General features: G+C 45.6%; 1 protein-coding gene across 2 annotated transcripts in view; it reads left to right on the top strand.

The window, feature by feature from the left end:
• Positions 1-836: 836 nt before the first annotated feature.
• The window catches only part of GNAO1 (G protein subunit alpha o1), a 140,401-nt gene continuing 119,142 nt past the window's right edge, over positions 837-22,095 (top strand). The window contains exons 1-2 of one of the 2 annotated variants that reach the window (XM_066327797.1): positions 837-1,362; positions 1,460-1,502. In XM_066327797.1, the coding sequence (XP_066183894.1) occupies positions 1,245-1,362; positions 1,460-1,502 (161 nt within the window). In that variant the 5' untranslated portion in view covers positions 837-1,244. The remainder of the gene's footprint in view (positions 1,363-1,459; positions 1,503-22,095) is intronic. The other variant, XM_066327796.1, reaches the window with a different exon arrangement.

Genomic DNA, 22,095 nt, shown 5'->3' with positions numbered 1-22,095 from the left:
GAGGAGCCAGGGCCCCACAGTGCCCGGGACAGTGCCCAGGGGAGCGCAGTGCCCACACACTGCTGTCCCATCCCCAGGCACCCAGCTCAGCACTGCTGGGACAGACCACAGAACCGCGGCATGTCCTGAGATGGAAGCGACCCACAAGGATCGTCGAGTCCAACTCCTAGCCCTGAAACGGGACATCCCCAGGAGCCACACCACGTGCCTGAAAGTCTTGGCAAAATGCTTCTTGAAATCTCTCGGGCTTGGTGCTGTGATCAGTGCCCTGGGGAGCTGCTCCAGTGCTCAAGCTCGCTCTGGGTGAAGAACCTTTTCCTAATATCCAACCTGATCCCCCCCGGCACAGCTCCAGCCCTCGCCTCGGGTCCTGTCACAGCAAGAAGAGATCGGTGCTGACTGGCCCTCCACTGTCCCTCCTGTGGAAGCTGCAGCCCACGACGAGCTCTGTCCTCAATCTCTTCTCCACGCTGAACAAGCCAAGCGCCCTCAGCCGCTCCTCTTACGGCTTCCCCCCTAGACCCTCCACCACGGCAGACCCCAGCTCTGAGCCACCGAGAACGGGGGGCAGCAGCCCGAACCACGGCCTCTCCCGTCCGGGGAAAGGCTCCGGAGCCCGAGGCGAGGGGACGGGCCCCGGGGCCGCGACCTCCGTCCGTGCGGAGCCGGAACGCGCGGCCCCGCGGCGGGCAGCGGGCGCGGGCCCGGGTGGGGCAGCCCCGAGCATGCGCGAGCCGCGCGCGTCACGGGCGAGGCCGGCGGGAGCGCGCAGCCCGGCGCGCCCCCGCGCTCCCTCCTCCCTCCTTCCCGCCGCCGCTCCCGCGCCTCCATTCGGCTCCGCCGCCGCCCGCCGAGGAGGGGACAGCGACAGCCGGGAGCACGGGAGAGGGACGGACCCTCCCCCGCCGCCAACCCGCTTCCTCCTCCTTCTCCTCCGCCTCCTCCCCCGCCTCCGCCTCCGCCTCCCGGCCGGGAAGAGCTCGCCGTGCCCGCTGCAGCCCCGCTGGATGCACTGAGCGCTCGGGCGCGGGGAGAGAGGGGCAGGAGGGAGCCGGGAGCCCCGCCGCGGAGGCGCTGCGCTACCCGGAGCCTTACGGCCATTTGCTTTAATTCTTTTATTGCCCCCCCGGCCGCCTCCACCTCTCTGCCCGCGGGAGCCAGCCGAGGCGGCGGGGGCTGCATCCCCCCTCCCCCCCTTTTTTTTTTAATTTTTTTTTTTTTTTTTTTAAATTTTCGTCGCCGCCATGGGATGTACCCTGAGTGCTGAGGAAAGAGCCGCCCTGGAGCGGAGCAAGGCCATCGAGAAGAACCTGAAGGAGGACGGGATCAGCGCGGCCAAAGACGTGAAACTCCTCCTGCTCGGTGAGAACCCGCCGGTCGCCCCCCCATCGCCCCCCTCCTCCTCCTCCTCCTCTTTCCCCCCCCCCGCGCTTATCCCACCTCATTTCTCTTCCAACAGGAGCCGGAGAGTCGGGAAAAAGCACCATCGTGAAGCAAATGAAGTAAGTCCCGCGGGGGGAGCGAGTGAGCGGCGGTGCGGAGCGGGAGAGCGGGGCGGGGGCTCGCGGAGGTGAGCGAGGGCCGCGGGCGCCATGTTTACCTGAGGGGACCGCGCAGGCACAGCGCGGGGCCGCCGCCGCTCCCGGCGCTGTCCAGGGCCCGCTGGTGCTGAAGCGTCGCCCCGCGGCCTCGCCCCCGGCGGCGCTGAGGGGAGGCCGGCAGCCCACCTTCCCCCTCCGCGCAGATGTCCCCGTGAAGAGAACCGCTGTCAGTTAAGCTTAATGTCGGGGTGTTATCTGCCGGCCCTGCGGATTTAAACCAAGGCTCCCTATCACGGAAAGCCCCTTTTATTGAGCTTGTACCTTCTCTTTTTAATTAATGAACGACGAGCTTGGCCACTCATCTCATTCAGACCTCTCCTGCTCTGGGATCCGGGTCTCCCTATGGTACTCGGCGCTGTTCCTCGCTGGGGCTTCCCACACCCTCTTCCTGTGTTTAATTAGATGTAACCGTGTAATAAGCAGCAGTGAAAAGCCCCACCGCAAGGTCTCTACCAAGCATCCCCCTGGCTCCTGTAAACGCACCCTGTAGGAAAGCAGGTGCAGGGAAGGCTAATAAGGATGGAGGTACACCCGTGGTGCGACTATTCTGCCCCCACCCTTTTTTTTTATTATTAAAATACAATGAAATACCCCGTTCTCCCACTGCTGCCAACATGACGGGCTGGTTGGAGGCGGGCGCCATCACAGAACGAGCCTGGGCGCTGGTTCAGGGTCTGGATTTCAGCTGGGAGCGGTTGCCGCTTTGCGATGCTCGTGGTTGCAGAGGGATCCGTGTCTGGGAGGGGCTCCCCCGGGGCCGGGGTTGCTTAGCGAGGAGAAGAGGCTCGGAGATGGGTGTGGATGGGACGCGGGGAGCGGCGTGCGGGTCCCGGTGTGGCGATCCGGGGCTGCGCGGGCCGACGGGCGGGTCCCGGCGCGGCGTTCAGGCGCTCGGCGCTGGACAGCGCCCGGCGGGGGCTCGAACCGGCGGCGGCGGCGGGGCCCCTCCGGCACCGCGCGGCTCCTCCCGGCGGCGGCCGCGCCGCCTCGGCTGCCTCCGGAGGGGCTCCGGAATAACCAGAGGGGCCCTCGCGAGCTGCTGCCCTGAGCTCCCGTAGCCGCCCCGGGTGTCCGTGTGAGTGTGAGTGTGTGTGAGTATGTGTGAGTGTGTGAGTGTGAATGTGGGTGTGCATGTGCGCGTGCATGTGCTGCACCACAGGGGCAGATCTGGGCCTTCAGCCCAGCTCCCCTCCAGGCAGGGTGGCTTAGCGAGTGACCCGGATATTTCTGTATCAACTCCGTGGCCGCTGTGTCCACCCCTCGGGGGTTCAATGAAACCATCATCCCCGCCTGAGGCAGTGCTTTTCCCAAAGCGCTGCGGGGCTGGGAGGTCTCCTCTCTGTGAGGAGACTCGCCTCTAGTGTACAGCGGTGTCAATGGCTTTCCTCACAGACGTTTGTGTACCCTACTTCTGCAGAGGCTCTGATTATCCCCTTTCACTGTTTGAAAGGAGGCTTTCCCCCCTTTCACCCCCACAGTTTGATTTAGGTCTGGGGTGGGGTAGGTTTGGTTTGCTCTTGTTTGTGTGCAAAAGGTGGATCAGGAGACATGTCGCTGCAGATGAACACCAATAAATTATTTAATCTCTAGGAACTGCTTCTGCAGAAGCATGCTGGAATGGCGGGCGGTGGTTTTTGGTTGAAGGGAGAGGCTGTAGGAGCTACAACAGCAGAGTGCACATGTAGAGCCCATAGGCAGGAGGGTAGGCAGTGACCACACTGGCTACACAATAAGGGTACAATTACTCTTGTTTTCCAAAGAGCAGAGCTCTTGTTTTTTAAGCAAAGCACATCAAGATAATAACCTGTTTGCTGGACTAGATTGGTATATTGAGGACAGAAATATACCATTTTGTGTGCGTATCTATATATATACACACATACACATTTCATTAAAATGTCTCAAAGTTAAGCCATGCAATGCTTGCAGCTCTGTACCTGCTATGAAAACATCAAGTAAGCCGCTCTGTTGGATGGGCTTACAGCGATGGAAATTGGGAGAGGCATCAGTGAGAGTGGAAACTCCAGCGAAGTGTGCGGAGGCTGGGGTGGGGACAGCGGTGTTGCCATGAGCACGGCAGCAGCATCTGGGGAGAGCCGCGCAGCCGCGGGCGCCGGGAGAGCGATGTGCTGGGAACAACGCGGGGAAACTAACATTGCTGAAAATTAATTGAAATATAATGTGGGCATTAGCATTTCACCTGGTCAAGCTCCATTAGACAGGCTTGCTGAGAACCTAATGAATTCTTAATAAAGATTAAATCGCATGTTCATTAGATTTTGATGAAAGAGACTGCTATTTTTTTAATACTGTATTATTGGTGTGCTTCTAGATAATAAATCTCATCCTCATGAATGGCTAAAGCAGCTTCACACTTGGATATTGCCTTGAAAACAAGCACAGGAATCTACAGACAGATTGGAGAATGCTAAGACAAAGGAACAGAGAGCAGACATTGTTACGTAGTACTGGAAGAGGTTACACACTGCCCAGTTAAATGAAATGTCAGGTAGCAGGAGAAGAAGTAGAAATTACAGTAATTTGAGAGTGTAGCCAGGATGGAGATAAGGATTTGTAAATTTAATTCAGGGCTTTTTTAGTTAAATATTTTGAGATACCTTTTAGCTGGTGAATGGGGGGTTATCAAACAAAAAAAGAGGAACTGGTGAATGACAGAGGTGGAACTGGAGTCTGGAATGTACATCTCAAACACTGGCAGCACAGGCTAGGAATTACACTTTTCTTAGCACCCATGGTTGTTTTGACACCCTTAAGCCTTGCACTTTGACTACCCCACCTTGGCTGATTAATTTTGCTGTATTTTTTTCACAACTAGTCCTGCAGTCCAGATACTTTTACCCATGCCTCAAAATGAAGGGTCAGAGCCAAGCTAGTTAGAGGAACTGAAAGGCATGGTTGTGCCGTGCAAGCCAATGAGACTCCAGAGTGTGCCACAGCATTCAGAATCAGGCTGTGACCAGATTCTGTTTTCACTCAGCTTAATCTAAAAACTATCTGTAACCAAACAAAGGTGGGGATTTCCTTTAATATCCAAGGTAGAAGGTGAGCGTTACTGGACAAGAGAGATTCATCTTCCACTCACACCACCCTATCTCAGTAAATTCACAATGTAGGACTGCAATGGATGTTAACATTTTCTAGATTGTATATATTCAAATAAGTGTCGAGCACATGCAGAATTTGGAACTTACAATCTTCTTTTCTGGAATACCTGGACTGTAGCATGAAGTCGAGACTGATTTTATTCTAGGATATTTTTGTGGGGACATAAAACTCTGGTGAATGTGCTTGTTCATCAAAATCCCCAGCAGAGTAGGACACCGAGCATATCTCTACCTCTTACTGCTTAGCAGGACACTTAAATCCATGCAACGGTCCAGTGGTGAGCAGGGTTGGACTGCTTGGGTGGGGACACCATCCCCATCGCTGCCATCAGCACAAGGCTTCCAGGGAATTCAGTGTTTAATCGTGCTTGTGAAGAGAGGCTGAGTTAGCTGGCATGGCTTCAAAAACAAGGTCCTGCCACCTACTCAGCAGCCACTGTTCTGGATGGTGAGCCAGGGCAATATTTCACCTTCCCAAACGAGGGGTGAGTGATAGGTGTGGCATTCCAGGGCAGACATGGCTTCACCTGCCTGCAGGAAAAATCTTGGAGCTTGAGATTTGGCGTTGGATTTTCCTTTTGTAGAAGCAGCAGCTTCTGTCCCCTGCTGAGCTGTGTGCAGGGAGCTGGGTGCAGCTCCTTTCACAAGATGCTGGAGCTTCCAGCCCTGCATGTCCTCCAGAGCAGCTATCTGCCACTTCACCAGAAGTGCTGGTAGTAACTCAGTTGATAGGCTTCTCTGCTGTGTCAGTTTTCACAAAATGTTTTTTATGTTAAGTATGAGAAGGATGGAAATATACAATCAGTAGGAAAATACACTAGTGTACAGTGCTTATCTTGAAATATCTACTATCTCCTCCCCAACAGCCATCAGTCCCAACAGCCGGCTGATACATTGTTCTGACCTTTTTCAAAAAGCCCCTCAAAACAGCCCCAGGTTCTACTTGCTCTCTATGTAACCAAATTACTTATAATCTAATGAACTTCTTCAGTGAGAAGCAGTCCCCGCCCACTGGTTTTACAGCAATTTGATGCCAAATGCCATTGAAATGAAATGATGTGTTGTGAACACCCACTTGAGTGCTCTTTGCTGCATGTCTGTGTCTCAAATCCGTAGTGATTTCACACTTGCAGCCCCTTCCCCCGGGAATACTTCACCCCACAGGGGCTAACAGCACAGAGTTGCTTTGCCTCTGCAGCATCTTTGCAGGGACAGAGCTGTGAACTGTGTCTTCATGGTCTGTCCCAGTGCCCAGCACAGCTCCTCTGCCCCGTGGCACTGGGTGCAGAGCCCCCCTCGGCTCTGTTTCCATCTGGGAACTCTTTGGTCGTGGTGTGAGCTGGCAACCCAAAGGCACAAACCTCACTAGAGCACCAGGTCAGGCTGAGCCATCCTCATCGTTACTTGTCTCCTGCTGTTTTCCAGGATTTCTGAGATTTAAGGCCCAAAGTAGGGCAGTGACAGGCTGCACCTGGGCAGTATTTGAACTGGGTTTCAATAAGCAAGGGAAAGGGCTGCAGCCTTCCCAATCATTGGGAAGTTGTATCATTCCCCCAAGACGTGCCCCAGTGCACTTTGCCCTGGGTGTGGAATTGGCACCGTGCATGTGGCACAGGGACCCCAGCAGGAAGGAGGCTTCGGTGGGGCTGTTCTGGCAGTGGAACCTGCAGTGAAACCAGTAGCAAACTGCTTGCTGGGGCAGCTCTGGGATGTTGGGATGGCAGCTGGGCAGTACTTTACCTGCTCTGAGCAGGGCAGAGTGTGCTGCCAGGATGTCAGAGATCATCCCAATGGAGGCTGCTGTAGGAGGGGGCTCTTCCCTCACTACAACATTTTTCCTCACCTTCACAGATGCTTTCTTGCATCCCTGGATGCTGTGGGTGTCATGTTCCACACTCTGCAGTGGCACAGCACAGGGAGATTGCCCCTGAACCAGCCAAGCAGGATAAGAGCTGGGAACAGAGAAAAGTAAGGCTGTTCATTTTGGCTTGTAGTTGCAAAGAGTAATAATGTTTCCAGCATTTATTTCCTTCCTCTTGGATTTTGAATTGTGCCAAAACATTAACAACCATAGTTCCTTCTTTTATATTTAAGGCTCTTGTTATTAGACTGTGAGAGATTTCAGAGAAAAGCAGTAACAATATCATGAGGCAAGATGGAATACATTTTGGGTTTGTGTTTTTTCTCTTTCCTTGACAGTTCTTAATTTGTTTCTTGTTTTAGGGACTCAAAAAAGTAAAAATATCTTTCAGTGACAACAGTGAACTGTATAGCTTCTCCTCTTCCAACCCAGTTTTAAAGCCTTAAAAGAAATTTGCCTGTCATATTCTGACATGACACATCTAGTCCTGTTGGAAATGTTTTAGCAATCTAATGAGATGAAAGCAGTTGTTTTAATGAGCTCAGAAGAAAGAGACAAATCTGCTGCACAAATGTAACCAGGGATCTGTTTTGTTTTATGGCTTGGCTAACCCAGAAGTTGTAAGAGACATTAGATTGACAAATGAATTAGATAACAAATAAAAGAAGGTTGTGGTTTTCCTCTTCAGTCTGTCCTTTCCCATTTGTCTGGCATAAAACTTCATACCTGCTGTGAGTTCTCCAGGGTGCTTACCTGAGAAATACAGGGAAGATAATCAAAATGGGTAAAGAATGAAAAGGAGACAAATAATGGAGGTCGAGGCACTGTTTGGCTCTTCTGTTTCATCTGGTCAAGAGAAAGAGTGAAATGAAGAAGTGCTTCACTGATGGCCAAGGCAGGAGCAAGTTGCTGGAGAGTGAGAGCCAGGCAGTCAGGAATGTCTCTCACACCCATCATTACCTAGTTTTCTTCAGTCCCCTGTCAGAGTTACAGCCTGCCTCTGCGAGTATCAAGCTGCCTTGGTTTCTCCTGGATCTGCAGAATACAAAATCACAGCTATGTTGAAAGCTGGTGGATGTGCAGCCAGAAAGCATGATGCATGTGCAGGGTCCAAGAGCTCAATTTTGCAAACTCCTGCTCAGGTAGTGAAGAAGGCAAAAAGCTTTTCCAACAAGGCAGTAGCCATACACAGTGCACAGCCAGACCCATCCTTTACCATCTGAAGTCCGTGGTTACACCCTGAGTGCAACAGACTGTGAAAGATGGGATTTGGTCCTTTATTTATTATGTTGGTTTAAAGAGGAGCTCCAGCAGGTGAGAATTGCCAAAACCTCAATTCAAGCGGCCAGGATGTTTAAGAGTCTAGTCACTTCTCCTGGTGCTATTACAAATCTCCTGATATTTGTGGGTTTGTGTAGAGCTTGAAATTACTTCTGTGGAGCCTGGACTCACATGATGACTGGATCAGCTCTAATTTCAGGTGGTCTTTGCTTAGATGTATATTTTGTTTTTTGAAAGAAAACTTCCAGCTCTCCTCACTCCAAGGAAAAGTTAAAAAATAATAATAATAAAAAAAGTTACCTTATTCTAGCCTGGGGACTCAAGAATTGGGAGAAAAAAAAAATCCCAAATTGAGGTGAGGAAACCAAATACATCTCAATCACTTGGTTACTTTTGAAACCTGATACCTTTTAGCATTGACAATATTGAGACCAGAACCTCACTTATTTCAAATCAATTTGAGTGCTACTGACCCCAAATCCTCTCTTTGAGCTCACTGGACTTCGGGCCAAGTTCTTCCTACACTGAAGATGTTATCTGTTCAAGCTGTAGGTTTTATGAGATGTGATGAATTTCAAATGTTTGTGTGACACTTGGTGGATGTTGCTAAGTTTCATTCACAAAGCCAAAACCGGGAAACAAAAAGATCTAGAAGGTATTGGCACATTAAATCTACAGCCATTTTCTTGCCTTAGGATTTTTTGGGATTGGGTTGTTGGGGTGTTTTTGTTGTTGTTGTTATTTTTCAGGTTTTTTGTTTGTTTTTTCTTTTATTCATAGAGGGAAATAATAATGATTTGTGCCACATTTTTCCTAATGCTGAAGAAATGCTCTGCCTAATCCCCCTGAACTGTTAGTTGAATTATTTTATTTTATTTTATTTTATTTTATTTTATTTTATTTTATTCAGGAAAATGACTGATTTAAGGGAGGTTGGAGGATTACAGTCCTGATCATAACATGCTTAGGAATCTGCCTAAAATCAGAAAAGGCAAAAGGCTGAAAAATGTTACTGAGTAACACAAAGCAAAGGAACTGATAGTTTTCTACTGCTGAGAAAAAAGTATTTTAATTCAAAACTCAGTCATTGTGTACTTACTGTGATATCAGAATAAAACTCTTGATGAAGGCATTTCTTAACTCACCAGTAAAAATGCTTACTCTCCCCAGCTTTCATGTTGAGAAAGAACTGAGGATTGCCCTCAGAAGGGACCCCAGGAAACTGTAGTTTCTGACATCACACCTATTTTCCAGTTGCTAATCAATAGTTTTTGACATTGAAAGGGAAGGACTGGCAGAGCTGAAATTACTTGGTTTTTCCTTATTCTTGGGCATGTCCTGCTTTGCTTGGTCACCAAAAATTATTTCAGTTCATCAGCAAACCTTTTATCTGAGTATAAAATCTGTAAGTTTAAAACAAAGGAGCTGGAATGTACCAGCTTGAGAGACAAGAGGGATGGGTGACACAGGATCCTCCTGCAATATAAAGAGTTTGGGCCGCGGCTGTTAATAACCCTCCTCTCCCCATCAGGCCCATCTGTGAGGTCTTGTGTCCTCAGGAGCCGAAGACAATTTATCATCTCTTCTGTTTGTTACAGAATAACTTGTGCAGTCTTTCAGCAGAAATTCTGCTGGTTCATGTTGCAGGAGTTGCATGTGGGAAAAGGTTGGGAACTGCCAATCCTAGTCAGTGCTTTGGGGTGTGATCTCTGACAACACCCAGAGCTCTTGACTGACTGTTTAGGATCGAGATGTTCCAGGAAAATTTGGAGCAGGTTTCAGCAGAAGCAGGATCTAATGCTGGTAGGAGATACAGGGTTTGATAACAAGGAAAGGGATTCTCCTCTCTTAGGCATGTGTCAGTGCACTTATAGCATAGGAATGGGGAGATCCATGTTTCCATTGGGAGACCATGAGGGATGTCTTCAGCTGAATGGTTCAGCAGCCTTTCACTTGTCCAAGAGAAAATATCCTCTTTAGAGGATTCATGACCCCAGTCTTACACCTTGGCAGGGAGGCTGGAAATGGATGTTTCATCTCTGTGCATGTCCCTCCTCGGAAACAAGCCCCCAAGTGCTTAAAACAGTCTGAAAGGCAGAGCAGTGAGTCAACATGCATTGAGATTCTAGCAACTTCAGACTTGTATTAAATGCTCTCGTCTACAAGAGCATAATCAACACCAACTTGTACACATCATCACAGTCTGGTACAAGACTTAGAGTATTTCTGCATCAGCTGGAAATCATTACAGAAGGGAATGAGATCAGAATGGGCCTCTATTGAGGAAAATAGCACTTAAATGATAGAAATGTATACTACCTCCTAGCAGAATTTGCTCGTTTATCCTCACCCTCTTTGAGCTGATTTGAGCTAGTAGCTCCAGTTTTAAAGCATTAAATGAAAGTGTATAAGAAAGGCTGAGTGCACAAAATGGATGTTAAGCAGAATTATCAAGGTAGCAAATGAGAGGTTTTATAGGTGGATTTCTAGAGCTGTGATGTGTGCTATCTCACTGTGAAACAGAGATGTCTCCTCTCTGCCAGTACAGTGCTCCTTATTTATTACAGCTGGACCTTGCTATAATCCAGCTCCTTCCTTTACAGCAAAGGAGAGAGAATATCTCATTTTGATGTCTCTCAATGAAATAGTCCCATGTATATATTTCTGGAGGAATTTTGTGTGGAACTGGTGCATACCACCTCTGGGTCTCTCCAAAACTCATGGTGAGATCTTAAATTACTTCCATGGCACCACAATGTGGATCTGCATGCCCTAAATTCAGATTGCAATAGATAAGACTATGTGAAATTTTCATGTCTCCTGTGCTTCTAAATGGTTGACATGGCAGGGCACGTGCTCCTCCACAGCATGAAGGTTTCTGCTCAGCTTCATCCACAGGAGGGAAATACCATCCTCATAATGAGTTTTAAATGTAACACAATCCGCTTGGCTTCCTAAGTAGTGCAGAACTGAGTGTTTGATTCAGTATATTTTGGGAATCTGTTTTTATTTACTCACAGCCTCTTTACATCTATAAGCAGCGCGAAAGGATGTTACAGCAGGGGTGGTTACAGAGCAGTTTAGCTTGTTGCAAATAAACCAGTTCTGACCAAAGAGAGCTCTTACTACAAGGCCCTTGAGAATAAGGAATTAATTACTCATTGCCAGGCTGGTGCACCGATGCCCAGGCAATAGATACTCCTTCCAAAGGTTAGGTGGGGACCCCATCTCACCTACTGTAAGTTCTAAAATGGATTTTTACCCCTGGAATATTTATTCCCCCACCACAGACACTGCAGAGCCTTTGTCATCACATTTTGTCAGTAACACCAGCACAAATCACTGGGATGAAAGAAAATTGTTGTGATGAACATACACCTCAGAAAGTCATCACAATGTTCATTAATCACCAGTCACTCTTTGGTGATTAATTATTTAGCCAAATAGAAAAAAATTTCCACATGAATGAGAAGATGTTTACTTAATAAAGCAGAAAGCTCCTAGAAGCATGCCCTTGTTTTCCTCAATTTAGCAGTACGGTAAATTTATATCCTCCTGCTTTTACAGCTCAGGAAAAAAGACACGGTGCTGTATCAACTTGTTGCTGTTGGTTTCTGTCCAGCCTGTTCTTCAGCAGGAAACCTGAGGCTGCTCAGTGTGTGCATTTAAGATGTTTAAATGGTAGATACATGAGCTGATGGTCATGGTTTGTTATCTGCATCTCTCTGCGTGCCCTGAGCCCTTGTGAAACACTGGTAAGGAGGAAAGGAGAGTGCAGTGCCAAATCCCAGCTCCATGGTTGGCATTTTTCCAGCACTGCCTGATGGCATCAGGGTCACATTAGAAAAGAGGAAGGCCCCCCAGTACCTTCATCCTGGCAACAGCCTTGTGCGTAACAAGAATTCCCCTGAAGCATGTTGCTGGGACCAGCCAGATCTTACCTCTGCAGTGAGGTGGGATGTGCAGGAAAGAGGAAAAAGCCAGTGTTGGCACTGGGGAACACAGGTACTGAGAGCAAATCAAAATCTTGGTATCTTCTGTGGTCACATTGATGTCTGTTCAGTGTCTTTGAACATAGCTAATTATTAAAAGCATTCAACAACAACAAACATGTGAAGAGGAAAGAAACACTAAGAGAGCCCATAAATGGTAAAAAATTAGTGATTAGTAATTTTAATGGGGTTCAGTAAATAATTCAGAATCTAGCCTTTATTTTTCTGAGTTTTTATTTATCTACTACTGTTTCTTGATACTTTCAAGAAATCTTTTATTTTAAATTTATATTTAGCTGAACAAATTATGAAGTTTTTCCTACATGACAGAGCATGAAAATTGAATTATTTTACACTGAATTATATTACACTGTACTTTTAGCTCCGATCAGTGAGATCAAATAGTACTAATTTCCCCATCTGAGATCAAACAAATAGGTGAGACCTTCTGGCATAAACAGATACACAGTATACAGGACTAAATTTAAATTCTGATTTTATTCCCTACTCCCTCATGGTCTTTGAAATAGGTTTTTGGAGTTTCCAGTTAAAAAATTGGGAAAAAATTCTTACAAAGTGTCCAGAACAATGATACAAACCCAGCCAGAGAAGTGTATTTGAATTCTAAAGTAACTGGGCAAATATACTGAGATTTTTAAAAGAACCAAGATAATTTTTAGTGGTTCTCTCACTAACTTGGGCACACACTGGTGCAGCACAGAGCCTGTGTGAAGCTCTCAGGCACATCCTGCTCAGTCTGTTCTCCAGGAGAATCCAACTCATTCAGCAGAATGATTGTCTGGATCCTCCTGAGGACTGACTCTGTGCCTGACTCTCTGCTGTTGGTTTTCAGCAGCCCCACAGCTGTGTGACAACTGTACAGCTCAGCACTGCTGCTGCAAGGCCACACGACTTACAGGGCTTCCAAATGTGAGCTGCAACTAATCTCTATGTGGTTACATTTAGGCAGTAACTCACATTTCATTCATGCTCAGACCCCAAACCCCAAAACTGAGTTTTCTGATACTGTGCACATCAGCATCAATGGGCTTGAACAGAACTGGGTTAACACCTGAGCCTTGCTGAAGACATAATCTCTGTTTGTGCTGATTGCCCCCCAGTTTTAATGTCACTCTGTGTATCTAACCATTGTCCAAATATTATTCTGTTTCTTACACTTTTTGGAAAATAAAAGATTAGGGGAAAAAATATTCTTATGTTGTGGGCTTTTTCATGCCACATGCATTTCTCTTTTGCCACAGGAGCTCTCAGGTACCAGCTTTCAAATCTATTTCTGTTACAGTTCTTTGCCATGTTACTTGTATAAGCAGAAGGAAAAAAAAACACTGGTTTTAGGAAGAGCAGGTTTAATTGTAGCATTTTGTATGTATTTAATAACTTCAAGAATTGAGGTTTTGTGAAATCATCTGGAACTAAATCTTCCTATTCCCCCCTCACTTGGTGCTCACAAAGCAGAATCTGAAATGTCATGTTTAGTTTTGGATCTCCTAAATCAAGGGGTGAATCACTGATAAACTGGGCCCTCCAAGGTATTGGGGGCTAGAGCACAGGTCAAGTAAAGGGGGGCTGAGGGAGCTGAAGAAGAGAAAGCTGAGGAAAACTTTTCTGCTCCTTTCCACCACCCAAAGAGGGCCAGAGATAAGGGGAAGCCAGACTCTTCTTAGAGATACACTGTGAAAGGATGAGAGGCAACATAGAAGCATTCCATGGAAATTAAGATGGAATATACATAAGGAAAAAATGTTTCATGGGGAGGTTGATGCAAAAGTGCAGCTGGACCCAGGAAAGGGGAGAGTCATCACCCCTGAAGATTTTCAAAACTCAACAGGACAAGGACCTGTGCAACCTGGCCGACATGAGATGGTAGCTCTGCTCTGGACAGGGACCTCTACCCCAAGTTATTCAACGATAAGAAAATCCAAATTAGACTCCTTATTCAATGTCCCTAATGTCAACGTTGACTGAAGATCTACATCTCTGAACACCAGAGGGACAGTGTTGTACAGCACTAGCAGAATTTTCCCTGCGAGTGCATAAAAAGCCAGGCTTAGCTGGGACTGTTTGGTTATCATTCCTAATTCCCCTTCACACCACTTTGGTTTGTTTCTTTGCTCCTGAGTGTTGTCTTGGATTTATTCCTTACAGCATTTTACTGGCAGCCTTCTGAAATCGTAAGTGAGGTTTGACCAACATCTCATTTTGTTGGTGGTGTCTGTCCCTACCAGCTATGGTGGGATGGTGGCATTGTATGGTGATGTGTGGCAGTGCGATGAACCAGACTGTGGCACCAATATGAGTTAACAAAAAAAAAAAAAACACCCAAAAAAACCTGAAAGAAATGTCTGTCAAATGCTCCCTTAAGGCAGCAATGTACTGAAGATTGAGGTGTGGTCTTGTATTGAAGGATTCAGTCACTTCTGGCTAGTTCTGTGTGCTAGGGCTTAATTTTTGATGGCAAATCAGTCACATTCAAGATTGAAAAGTAGTTTCTAAGTTTTTCTGTACCATTTGGCATTTAAATGATGGGTGTTTTTCCCCAACCCAGCCTTATTTTCTCTGTGAATTCTTGTAAAAGAAGTGCAAATCTCTCGCTGGCTTGAAATTTCTGTGTTGTTTTAAATAAATTTCCTGTGATGCATAACGCAAAGGAAAGTGCAGCCATTTGTTGCTGTATCACTGTATTTAGACCATCTTTCATGCTTCTAGAGGTCAAATCCATTTAATCTGGTTATGCTATTTCAATCACATTTACATTTTTAATGCAAAGCTCAGGTTTGCTTCACACTAGAATGATCACTCTGGTTTTGTAACAAGCTTTAGCCGTCCTGGGCTTTGGAGACTTCTCTCTTCTGTTTTCTCTCAGCCTTAGACACAGTCTTTGTCATTTATAAGGTAACTTTCCCTCTTGAGGTGCCCAAATGCTACAGAATCCTGATTACAGGAGTGCTGAACAACATTTGCAAATTCCATGTTACTAGGAGCAAATTTTGAAGCTTGCATTAAAAGCCTGTCATTGATGTGGTTACCCTAACGTTGGTGCTCAAGGTGGTTTGCATAGGTCACTGCTGGCTTTTAAAGGGAGATACAGAATTGCATCTTCACCCATCTCCCATTCAGACAGTGAGCTATCCCAGTGCTCCCCTGGCCTCACAAGGGCTCACCAGTTCACAGCTTCATTAGGACACCTTTTGCACTCTTACTGTAAATAAACCAGGCTAGAAAGTCTGTCTTGTGCAAGATATTTGTCACATTCATAGTTTCTCAAAAGCTTCAGAAGGAGCCTGCCCTAACCTCTTCCTCTGTAAGATTTGTGTTTCCTCTTTTCCTTAAAAGAAGGCTTCCCACTTAAACACCTTTTTCCCTAAAGGAGGATGCTATATGTTAAGGAACTTAGGAAAATCCAAGAAAGCATACCAGGCTGTTAAGTGTTCTTTGAAGCTCTACTTGCTTCTGAATCTGAACAATTCACCATTCCCGTTGCCTTTTGCAGTAGTAACCTACTGGCTTCGACTATGTTCCTGCATTATCCCCCAAGGAAATAGAAAATAAGGCCCTAAATACTTGTTTTGTTTACTTGTAACATCACTTACAAACATGCAGGAGAGAAATAGCCAGGCTGGCAGAGGTTTGACACCACCAGGCAAGACAAGAACTTAGTGTAGATAGTGAAAAAGAGGCAGAAAAGGGCAGAGGTTGATCTTCTGAAGCAGGAGTCAAACAAGGAATCATGATCAAGTTCAGGCTTTGGATAACAAAATGAGGTTGTTTGCTAAGCAATCATCCAGAAGACTGACAGCAGCTTGATACAGCAATACATGGACTGGATACTGACATCTTTATGTGAACCTTGCTCAAAGCAAGTGCCAAGAGTAAGAGGATCAGACTTGTCAGAGCTGTTAAGAAGGGCAAAAGCTGGCAGCAGAAATGGCAACTCCCCATTTGCACTGTAGGATGTTACCATAAGCCAACAAGAGAGATCCTAGCAAGCTCTCTTTTCATGGTAAGACTCAAAGACTAGCTTCATAAATAAGGCTGTAGAAGCAGGACTCAAAACTGTACAAGCTAAAAGACATAATGATACAATGTGCTTTTGGTTTTTAAAAGACATCCTTCCATAACCAACATCAAAAAACGGGGGGAAAGGAAAGAAACTGATTTAATTCAACTTTAGTTACAAGCAAGCTTTCTTTAATCTCTGATTTGTTATCTCCTAGAACACCTCCTTAATACATATTCCTGCAAGTAGTGGTCCTTACCATAAGTGGAAAGACATTTAACCATTTATCAAAGTTCCTGCAGTATATATCCAACAGCAGCGTGATGAGTGTAAAAATAAATGCAAACCTACATAGGTACAGAAGCAGATCTTATATCCAATTGCAAACTCACACTTAATTATTAATGACTGAAGTGCTGTAGTTTTTCACTGAGTAGCAAAACATACCCTGAATATCTCTCAGGTTATGTCAGATTGACAGAGCATCAGTGCCAAAGACAACGTCAGCTTTTCAGTGATGGATCAAGTACTGTGTACAAGAGCAAGAAAGGTGAATATTCAAATGAGAGTCTCCGTTTCCTCTGATAATGAGCCAGAAATTCCACATTCCAATTCAACTCATTGATGGAAGTTGCCCTTGTCATAGACAAAATGGTAAACAGCTTCAGAATAATGAATTACAAGCAGAAATTATACAAGTGAGTGATGGAGTAGATCACGGAAAGTTCATTTTGTCCATCTCTGTCCTAATGCAGAATTCTATTAGATTACATATTCCTCAGTGTTCTTCATGGTTTGCTTGTAAATGACTTAAAGACTTGAGTATTTAAATTGCTATATGAATTGTATATCGCTCACCTGCAGGTAGTTTTTGCATTAAAGCACTTTCTCCCATGGCCTGATAATTTTGTCTGAAATTTTCCTTGCTTCTCTTAATCACTTCTGCCCACAGAAGAGCATTTATCACTTTCAGCTGGAGTAGTAAGTATGACTGGTGAATCTCTGTGAGGAACTGTGTCTTTTCTAGCCTTTGTACCAAAATTTGGATGGAGGAGTTGCTGTGTTTTCCTGTACTGAAGATTTCCAGTGCAAGAGACCATCCTCAACCACAGACAGGAATTGTTCAGTCCCCACAATGAAGGGAAGTGGTTGGAGGAAGCGATACAAGTTCAAGGTGGGAGGTTTCACAGGTTACATCTCAGATCCCTCTTAGTGAATTTGTATCTAATAAAGCAGGCTCAAAGCTGAAAGAAAGATCATGCTGGTGGCAAACAAATCCGAAGCGGAGAGGTTGTGGCTAGGCTGTGTTTGGAGTGCTGGCCTGCCAGGAGCTCAGGGCAATTTTGGGGGAATATGGAGGAGAAATCTCAAAATAACTCTTTTTAATGCTACTGCAAAGCCCTGTTTGGCTATGCTGACCCAGCAAAATAGAGACTGTAAACCCAGACACGGCGTTTTGTCTGCTGCAGTGACAACTGCATAGCTCTGCAGCCCTCACATGTGTCTTCGAGAGGGCAGTGGAGTTAGCAAAGAGGCTGGTCTTTCTGAAAAGCAGACTTCAAGCATTACAGAACAAGCACGGGTGTTATTTGGGCTCTTGGTGCTTTTCTAAAAGTAGAAGATGCCCAAGAACTCATATCTGCAGCTGGTGCTTGCCAGAAATGCTTGTATGATCTATATGGATGAGTGGAGAAAAGGGGGGAGAGGGGGGGAAAGGCCTTGGAGGGGAAATAACTGTGGAGATACAAATGAAAATTCAATTAAACAGAAAAGAAGGAAAATTCAATGTAGCATTGACACCCTGCTCAAGGCTGCTGATGCATCTTGATTTCATCTCTAAACCTAGTGAATGAAGGTGACAGTAAAGAAAATAAATTACCTCCCTGGAAGGAGCTGAATTAGATGACCATTGAAGATGAAAACATTCAAATACAGATATTCCTCTATGATATGCCCAGGGTTTGTAACAAATTCAACCAGAACAATAGATCTTGGCCTTGTAACCATTCCGAAGCTTGTCTAATATATGAGATTTTTTGTTTGTTTCTGTTTGTTTGTTTGGCTTGGGTTTTGGGGTTTTTTAGATTTTTTTTTTTTAAGGTCTCAGTTTATTTGCCAACTGGAAGACTTGAAATGGATGATGAATGTAATCCCCTGTTGCTTTCCATCCTTTGTACCTATCAGAATGGTGCTAATTTGACATATTACATTCAGAACGGTGGCATTTTGCACTCATTTTACCTTCTGCCCTCAGTTATGCTGGTGTGAGGTACAGAAAGTGATCTATTGTGTTGTTCTGGTTGCTACCGATTTCCTGGTTTGTGGGAGAGGTATCAAAATGCTCGGTGTCATAAGCTGTTTTAGCAAAGAAGCTGAATGTTCTTTTCTCTTCTAAGATAAACTGTCATTCCTCCAGAATGTGGTCGTCATCAATTTATTTCGGCTTTATTTTGCTCTTTGCCAGCTGTGTGAGGAGCATGTTCAATATAACCAGTCATTCCAATAGCTTAATTTCTCCCCTAAGTATTTTGCTTCTTTCGGGTTGTCACCACAATCCCATTTAAAAGCCTGCTAATAGTAATTGAAAACCATTTTAAGTTTGCATGTAGTATCAGAGTTTGAGCTGTGTTTTATTTCTGTAAAACAGAAATAATAGTTAGCTATGACAGATACTAGGAAGCTAAACAGCAGCCAAGGCTACCACGCTTTTGGAAACCTACATAGCTAAAAGAAACTCATGGATCCAGAATCCAGTGAAATGAAGTCTTCCCAAGGACTTCAGTGGCATTGTGATCAAGTTCTGAGTGCAAAGTGTGATCAGCAGTGGCCAGATGGAGGTTAGGCACAAAATAACCAGGAGCTGTGCCTTTGTAAAGAGGGTTCCCGGAACTTCAGCCTGTGTTTAAGGTGAAAATTACTGATCCTTCTGCAGAAAGCGAAGGGCAATGGAAGGGAAAGGGTGCTGGCTGGGTTGGACTAAGCAGTGTTTAAACCAAGTAGTCCTCTCCACTACTTGCAAAAAGATACCAGCATTGTTGGGAAGGAATCAGCTGATCCTATCTGTTCAGTTCCTCGTTCTTAATTATTTTGGCTGATATCATCTTTGTGCTAAGTCAATCTCAATGAATGGCATTTGAAACATCCCAATCAAAGTCATTACATTATCACATTCAGGCCAGGCTTTAAGTAAAAGAGATTTGGCTTGTTCTTTACACTGTTTGGCCCCTCTCCCAAATGTATGGCCATTATAACAGAGGGTTATCTGCACTGGACATTTTCTTCATTTCCATTAGGAGAAAAATTTCACTCAGTGCAGCGAGGGCAGCCTGAGATGGCAGGAGGAGATTGGCTCCATGCTGACGCCTTTGTTATCTGCTGAGCAGAGCCTGACACTCCCTGACACTGCCGGGGCCTTGGTGAGGGGCTGTTATTTATTTCAGTGTGTGGAACACATTGTTTTCTGAAAGGGAGGAGAATCAGCCCTTTATGAACAGGAGTCAGTGGGCAGCATAGTCACCAAGCTGCAGGAGCTGGCGTTTGTTGATATAGTTGGTTTTTCAGCAAGCGTCTTTGTTGTGCTTATCTTTTCTTTAAGTCTGTGTCTCTCTGGTGGTGTTTAAGGTGGGTCTGGACTCTCCCTGTCTTTCCCAACCCCTCTGCCTTTTCTAACACAAGAACACAGGGATAGGGACAGAGGGGCTCAAATTTTTCAAGCTTACAGCTCTCCAGAAGGCCCCTACCCTGAGATCCATAACTTCTTATCTAGAGATACCACTTGTCCTGCTGTAGGTTGCCTTAGTTCAAGAGGTTCCTCCAGTCTGTTTGCATACCATGAATGACCCTCCTGCATTGATAGGCACTGCTTGCTGGTTTTCAAGACTGCACAACACCCTTACAAAAAGGGCTGCTGCTTGCTGGTTGACACCAAAGCAGTTTGACCTCTGCATCACACAAGTCCTTGTAACAACCCCTGTGACGTGTTTGCATTCAAGTGGAAGCCAGATGGTGTAGTATCCTCATGTCTTCTAGAGCCTAGACACTGCACACATATGGTGTGTTCACCCCTCTGAGAGATGCCATATGAATAAAGAATATACTAGAACCCTTTGGAGCAGTGACCAGTCTACACTGAATTCACTTAAAAGTCAAGAAAAGCAGGCATTCAGTGTTGGCATTAAACACTGAACCAGCAGCAGTGTATGTGTGGAAACCAGGAGGAGTTTTTCTCAGAAGTGTCACAGAAGCATTGACCTAGCTTTGTGCAACACATTCATCATGCAATCATCCCAACCTGGCTCATGGGGCGTGTTCTTCAGGGCCTTGATCTTCCCAGAAAAGTCTTGGAAATACAAACCAAGAAGTGAATAAAGAGCTCTAAGTCTCAGACTCTGCTCTGGACCAGTGGCTTGTAGGGCAGTTCCTCCAAGACACAAGCCAATAAGGGAAGAACAACTTTCTTTCTGCCAGATAAAGAGACATCTGGTTCCAAGAGCCATCCAGTGACCCGCTACATGCAACCACCTGCCCTTCCCCATGCTGCCTCATATCCTTGCTGCAGGGCTCCCGGTGCAGCCAGTCTGCAGATCAGCCCTCAGGACCAAATGTGCCCTGCAAGCCTGCACCGCACTTCAGCATAGGGTCTGGCATGTGCCATGGTTATGCTCAAGACTACATTCAAGTTGCTGTCTTGTTGGGGTGGCTGCTAAGGTAGATTCAGAGGGCCATGTGCCACCAACCAGTTTACCAAGTGTTCTGAGGTCTTCAGCTAGGAATAAATTTTAGCATTAAAAGAAGAATGCATAAGCATGCAGATCACTTCTAATTATCTTTCTTATCCTAGAAAAGTGTCGACAGTAAAGCTGAAGGGGCAGTAGCCATAGCAGTAAAATGCCATTTGCTGCCCAAGATGGAAGTCTGACTTCAAACCCAAAATGAGAGAACTTGCAAGTATAGATTTGTGCTAAGATAACTGATTCAGAGCTTGATGTCTCTGAGAACCTTGTAGATAAATATTTTGTGTCAGAGATAGCCAAACTGATTTCATCTGATATTGAACTTTCCATTTCCGGTTGATTTCTTACATTATGAATCTTTTAAGTAAATCTGTTTGTGGGTGCTGCAAAACATGGGAAAACAGCTCTTATCACACCTGGTTTTTCAATGCCTGCACAGAACAAACTGATAGTGTCCTGGTCTGCTCCCACCTAACTGAGGTGTGGGGATTCTGGACTTTGGTCAGTCCAGGAACAGGAACAGAACTCTGTCCCAAAGGGTAGATGTGCACTGCTGCATGCAGGAGTCTGCTGCACACCTGCAGATGCCAATAGGCTGTGCAAGAATATATTCCACAGTTCAAGTAAGCCAGGTTGGGGTGCAGCAGCTCAGCAAATTCATGAAGTACTGAGGCAGATTTTATGCAGTGGTGCTGTTTGATTATTTGTTGATCTTGTTCTGATCAAATTTGCTTTGTTGCCATGATAGTAAATATGGTACATGTGAGGCTCAGGGCCATGAGCCACAATAAAAGGGATAAGATAATGCATGTTGCTTGAGCCTTTTACGGTCTTTGTAGTTAGAACAGTTATTGGAAGGCACTAATCCCTTTCTGCTGATTATTGACTTTTGAATGCATCCTCATACACTCTCCAGCAGCAAAACTTGTGGGTTTTCAGGCTCACTAAAGCTCAATAGAACCAAGACCTTGTCATTTATTTTCACTGTTACTATTATTTTTCTATTTCAAAGCAGAGTTTTCTGCTGCGAATTCCCTACTGTTTGACCACAAAAGCAAGCAAGGGAAATTGTTATTTTTCATCCTGAAGCTTTTGTCCTTTTTACTTTTATAATCCATGTGAGGCGACTTTGCTGGTCATTAGCCGAGTCAGTAAAGCGAGCTTTCTTTGTTGGGCGATAGCAGGGAAACATCAAGTGTCTGGTTCCATGGTAGCAATTTGCTCTTGAAATAAAGCAAGCGTTGATAAGTTGCTACCCTCAGCTATATTTGTCCTAGTAAATAAACATCATCAGGATTTTAGCACAAATACAAGTTGTTTTGCCCTGTTTAACTATTCTGAGATTGTGTTGGGCTGACAAAATTTCCTCTGCATCAGACAGACTTGTTCTGTTGCACCCTTGTTTCGCTGATGATGTGTTTCTGCACACCTAGCCAAAGATGTATTTTTAAAGCATTGATCAGCAGAGCAAATATGCCTGGAAT

This window comes from Sylvia atricapilla, chromosome 12 (genome assembly GCF_009819655.1).
Source record: "Sylvia atricapilla isolate bSylAtr1 chromosome 12, bSylAtr1.pri, whole genome shotgun sequence".
Classification (NCBI taxonomy): Eukaryota; Metazoa; Chordata; class Aves; order Passeriformes; family Sylviidae; genus Sylvia; species Sylvia atricapilla.
The sequence above is the reverse complement of the archived record's forward strand: the minus strand, read 5'-3'. Positions and strand labels throughout refer to the sequence as shown.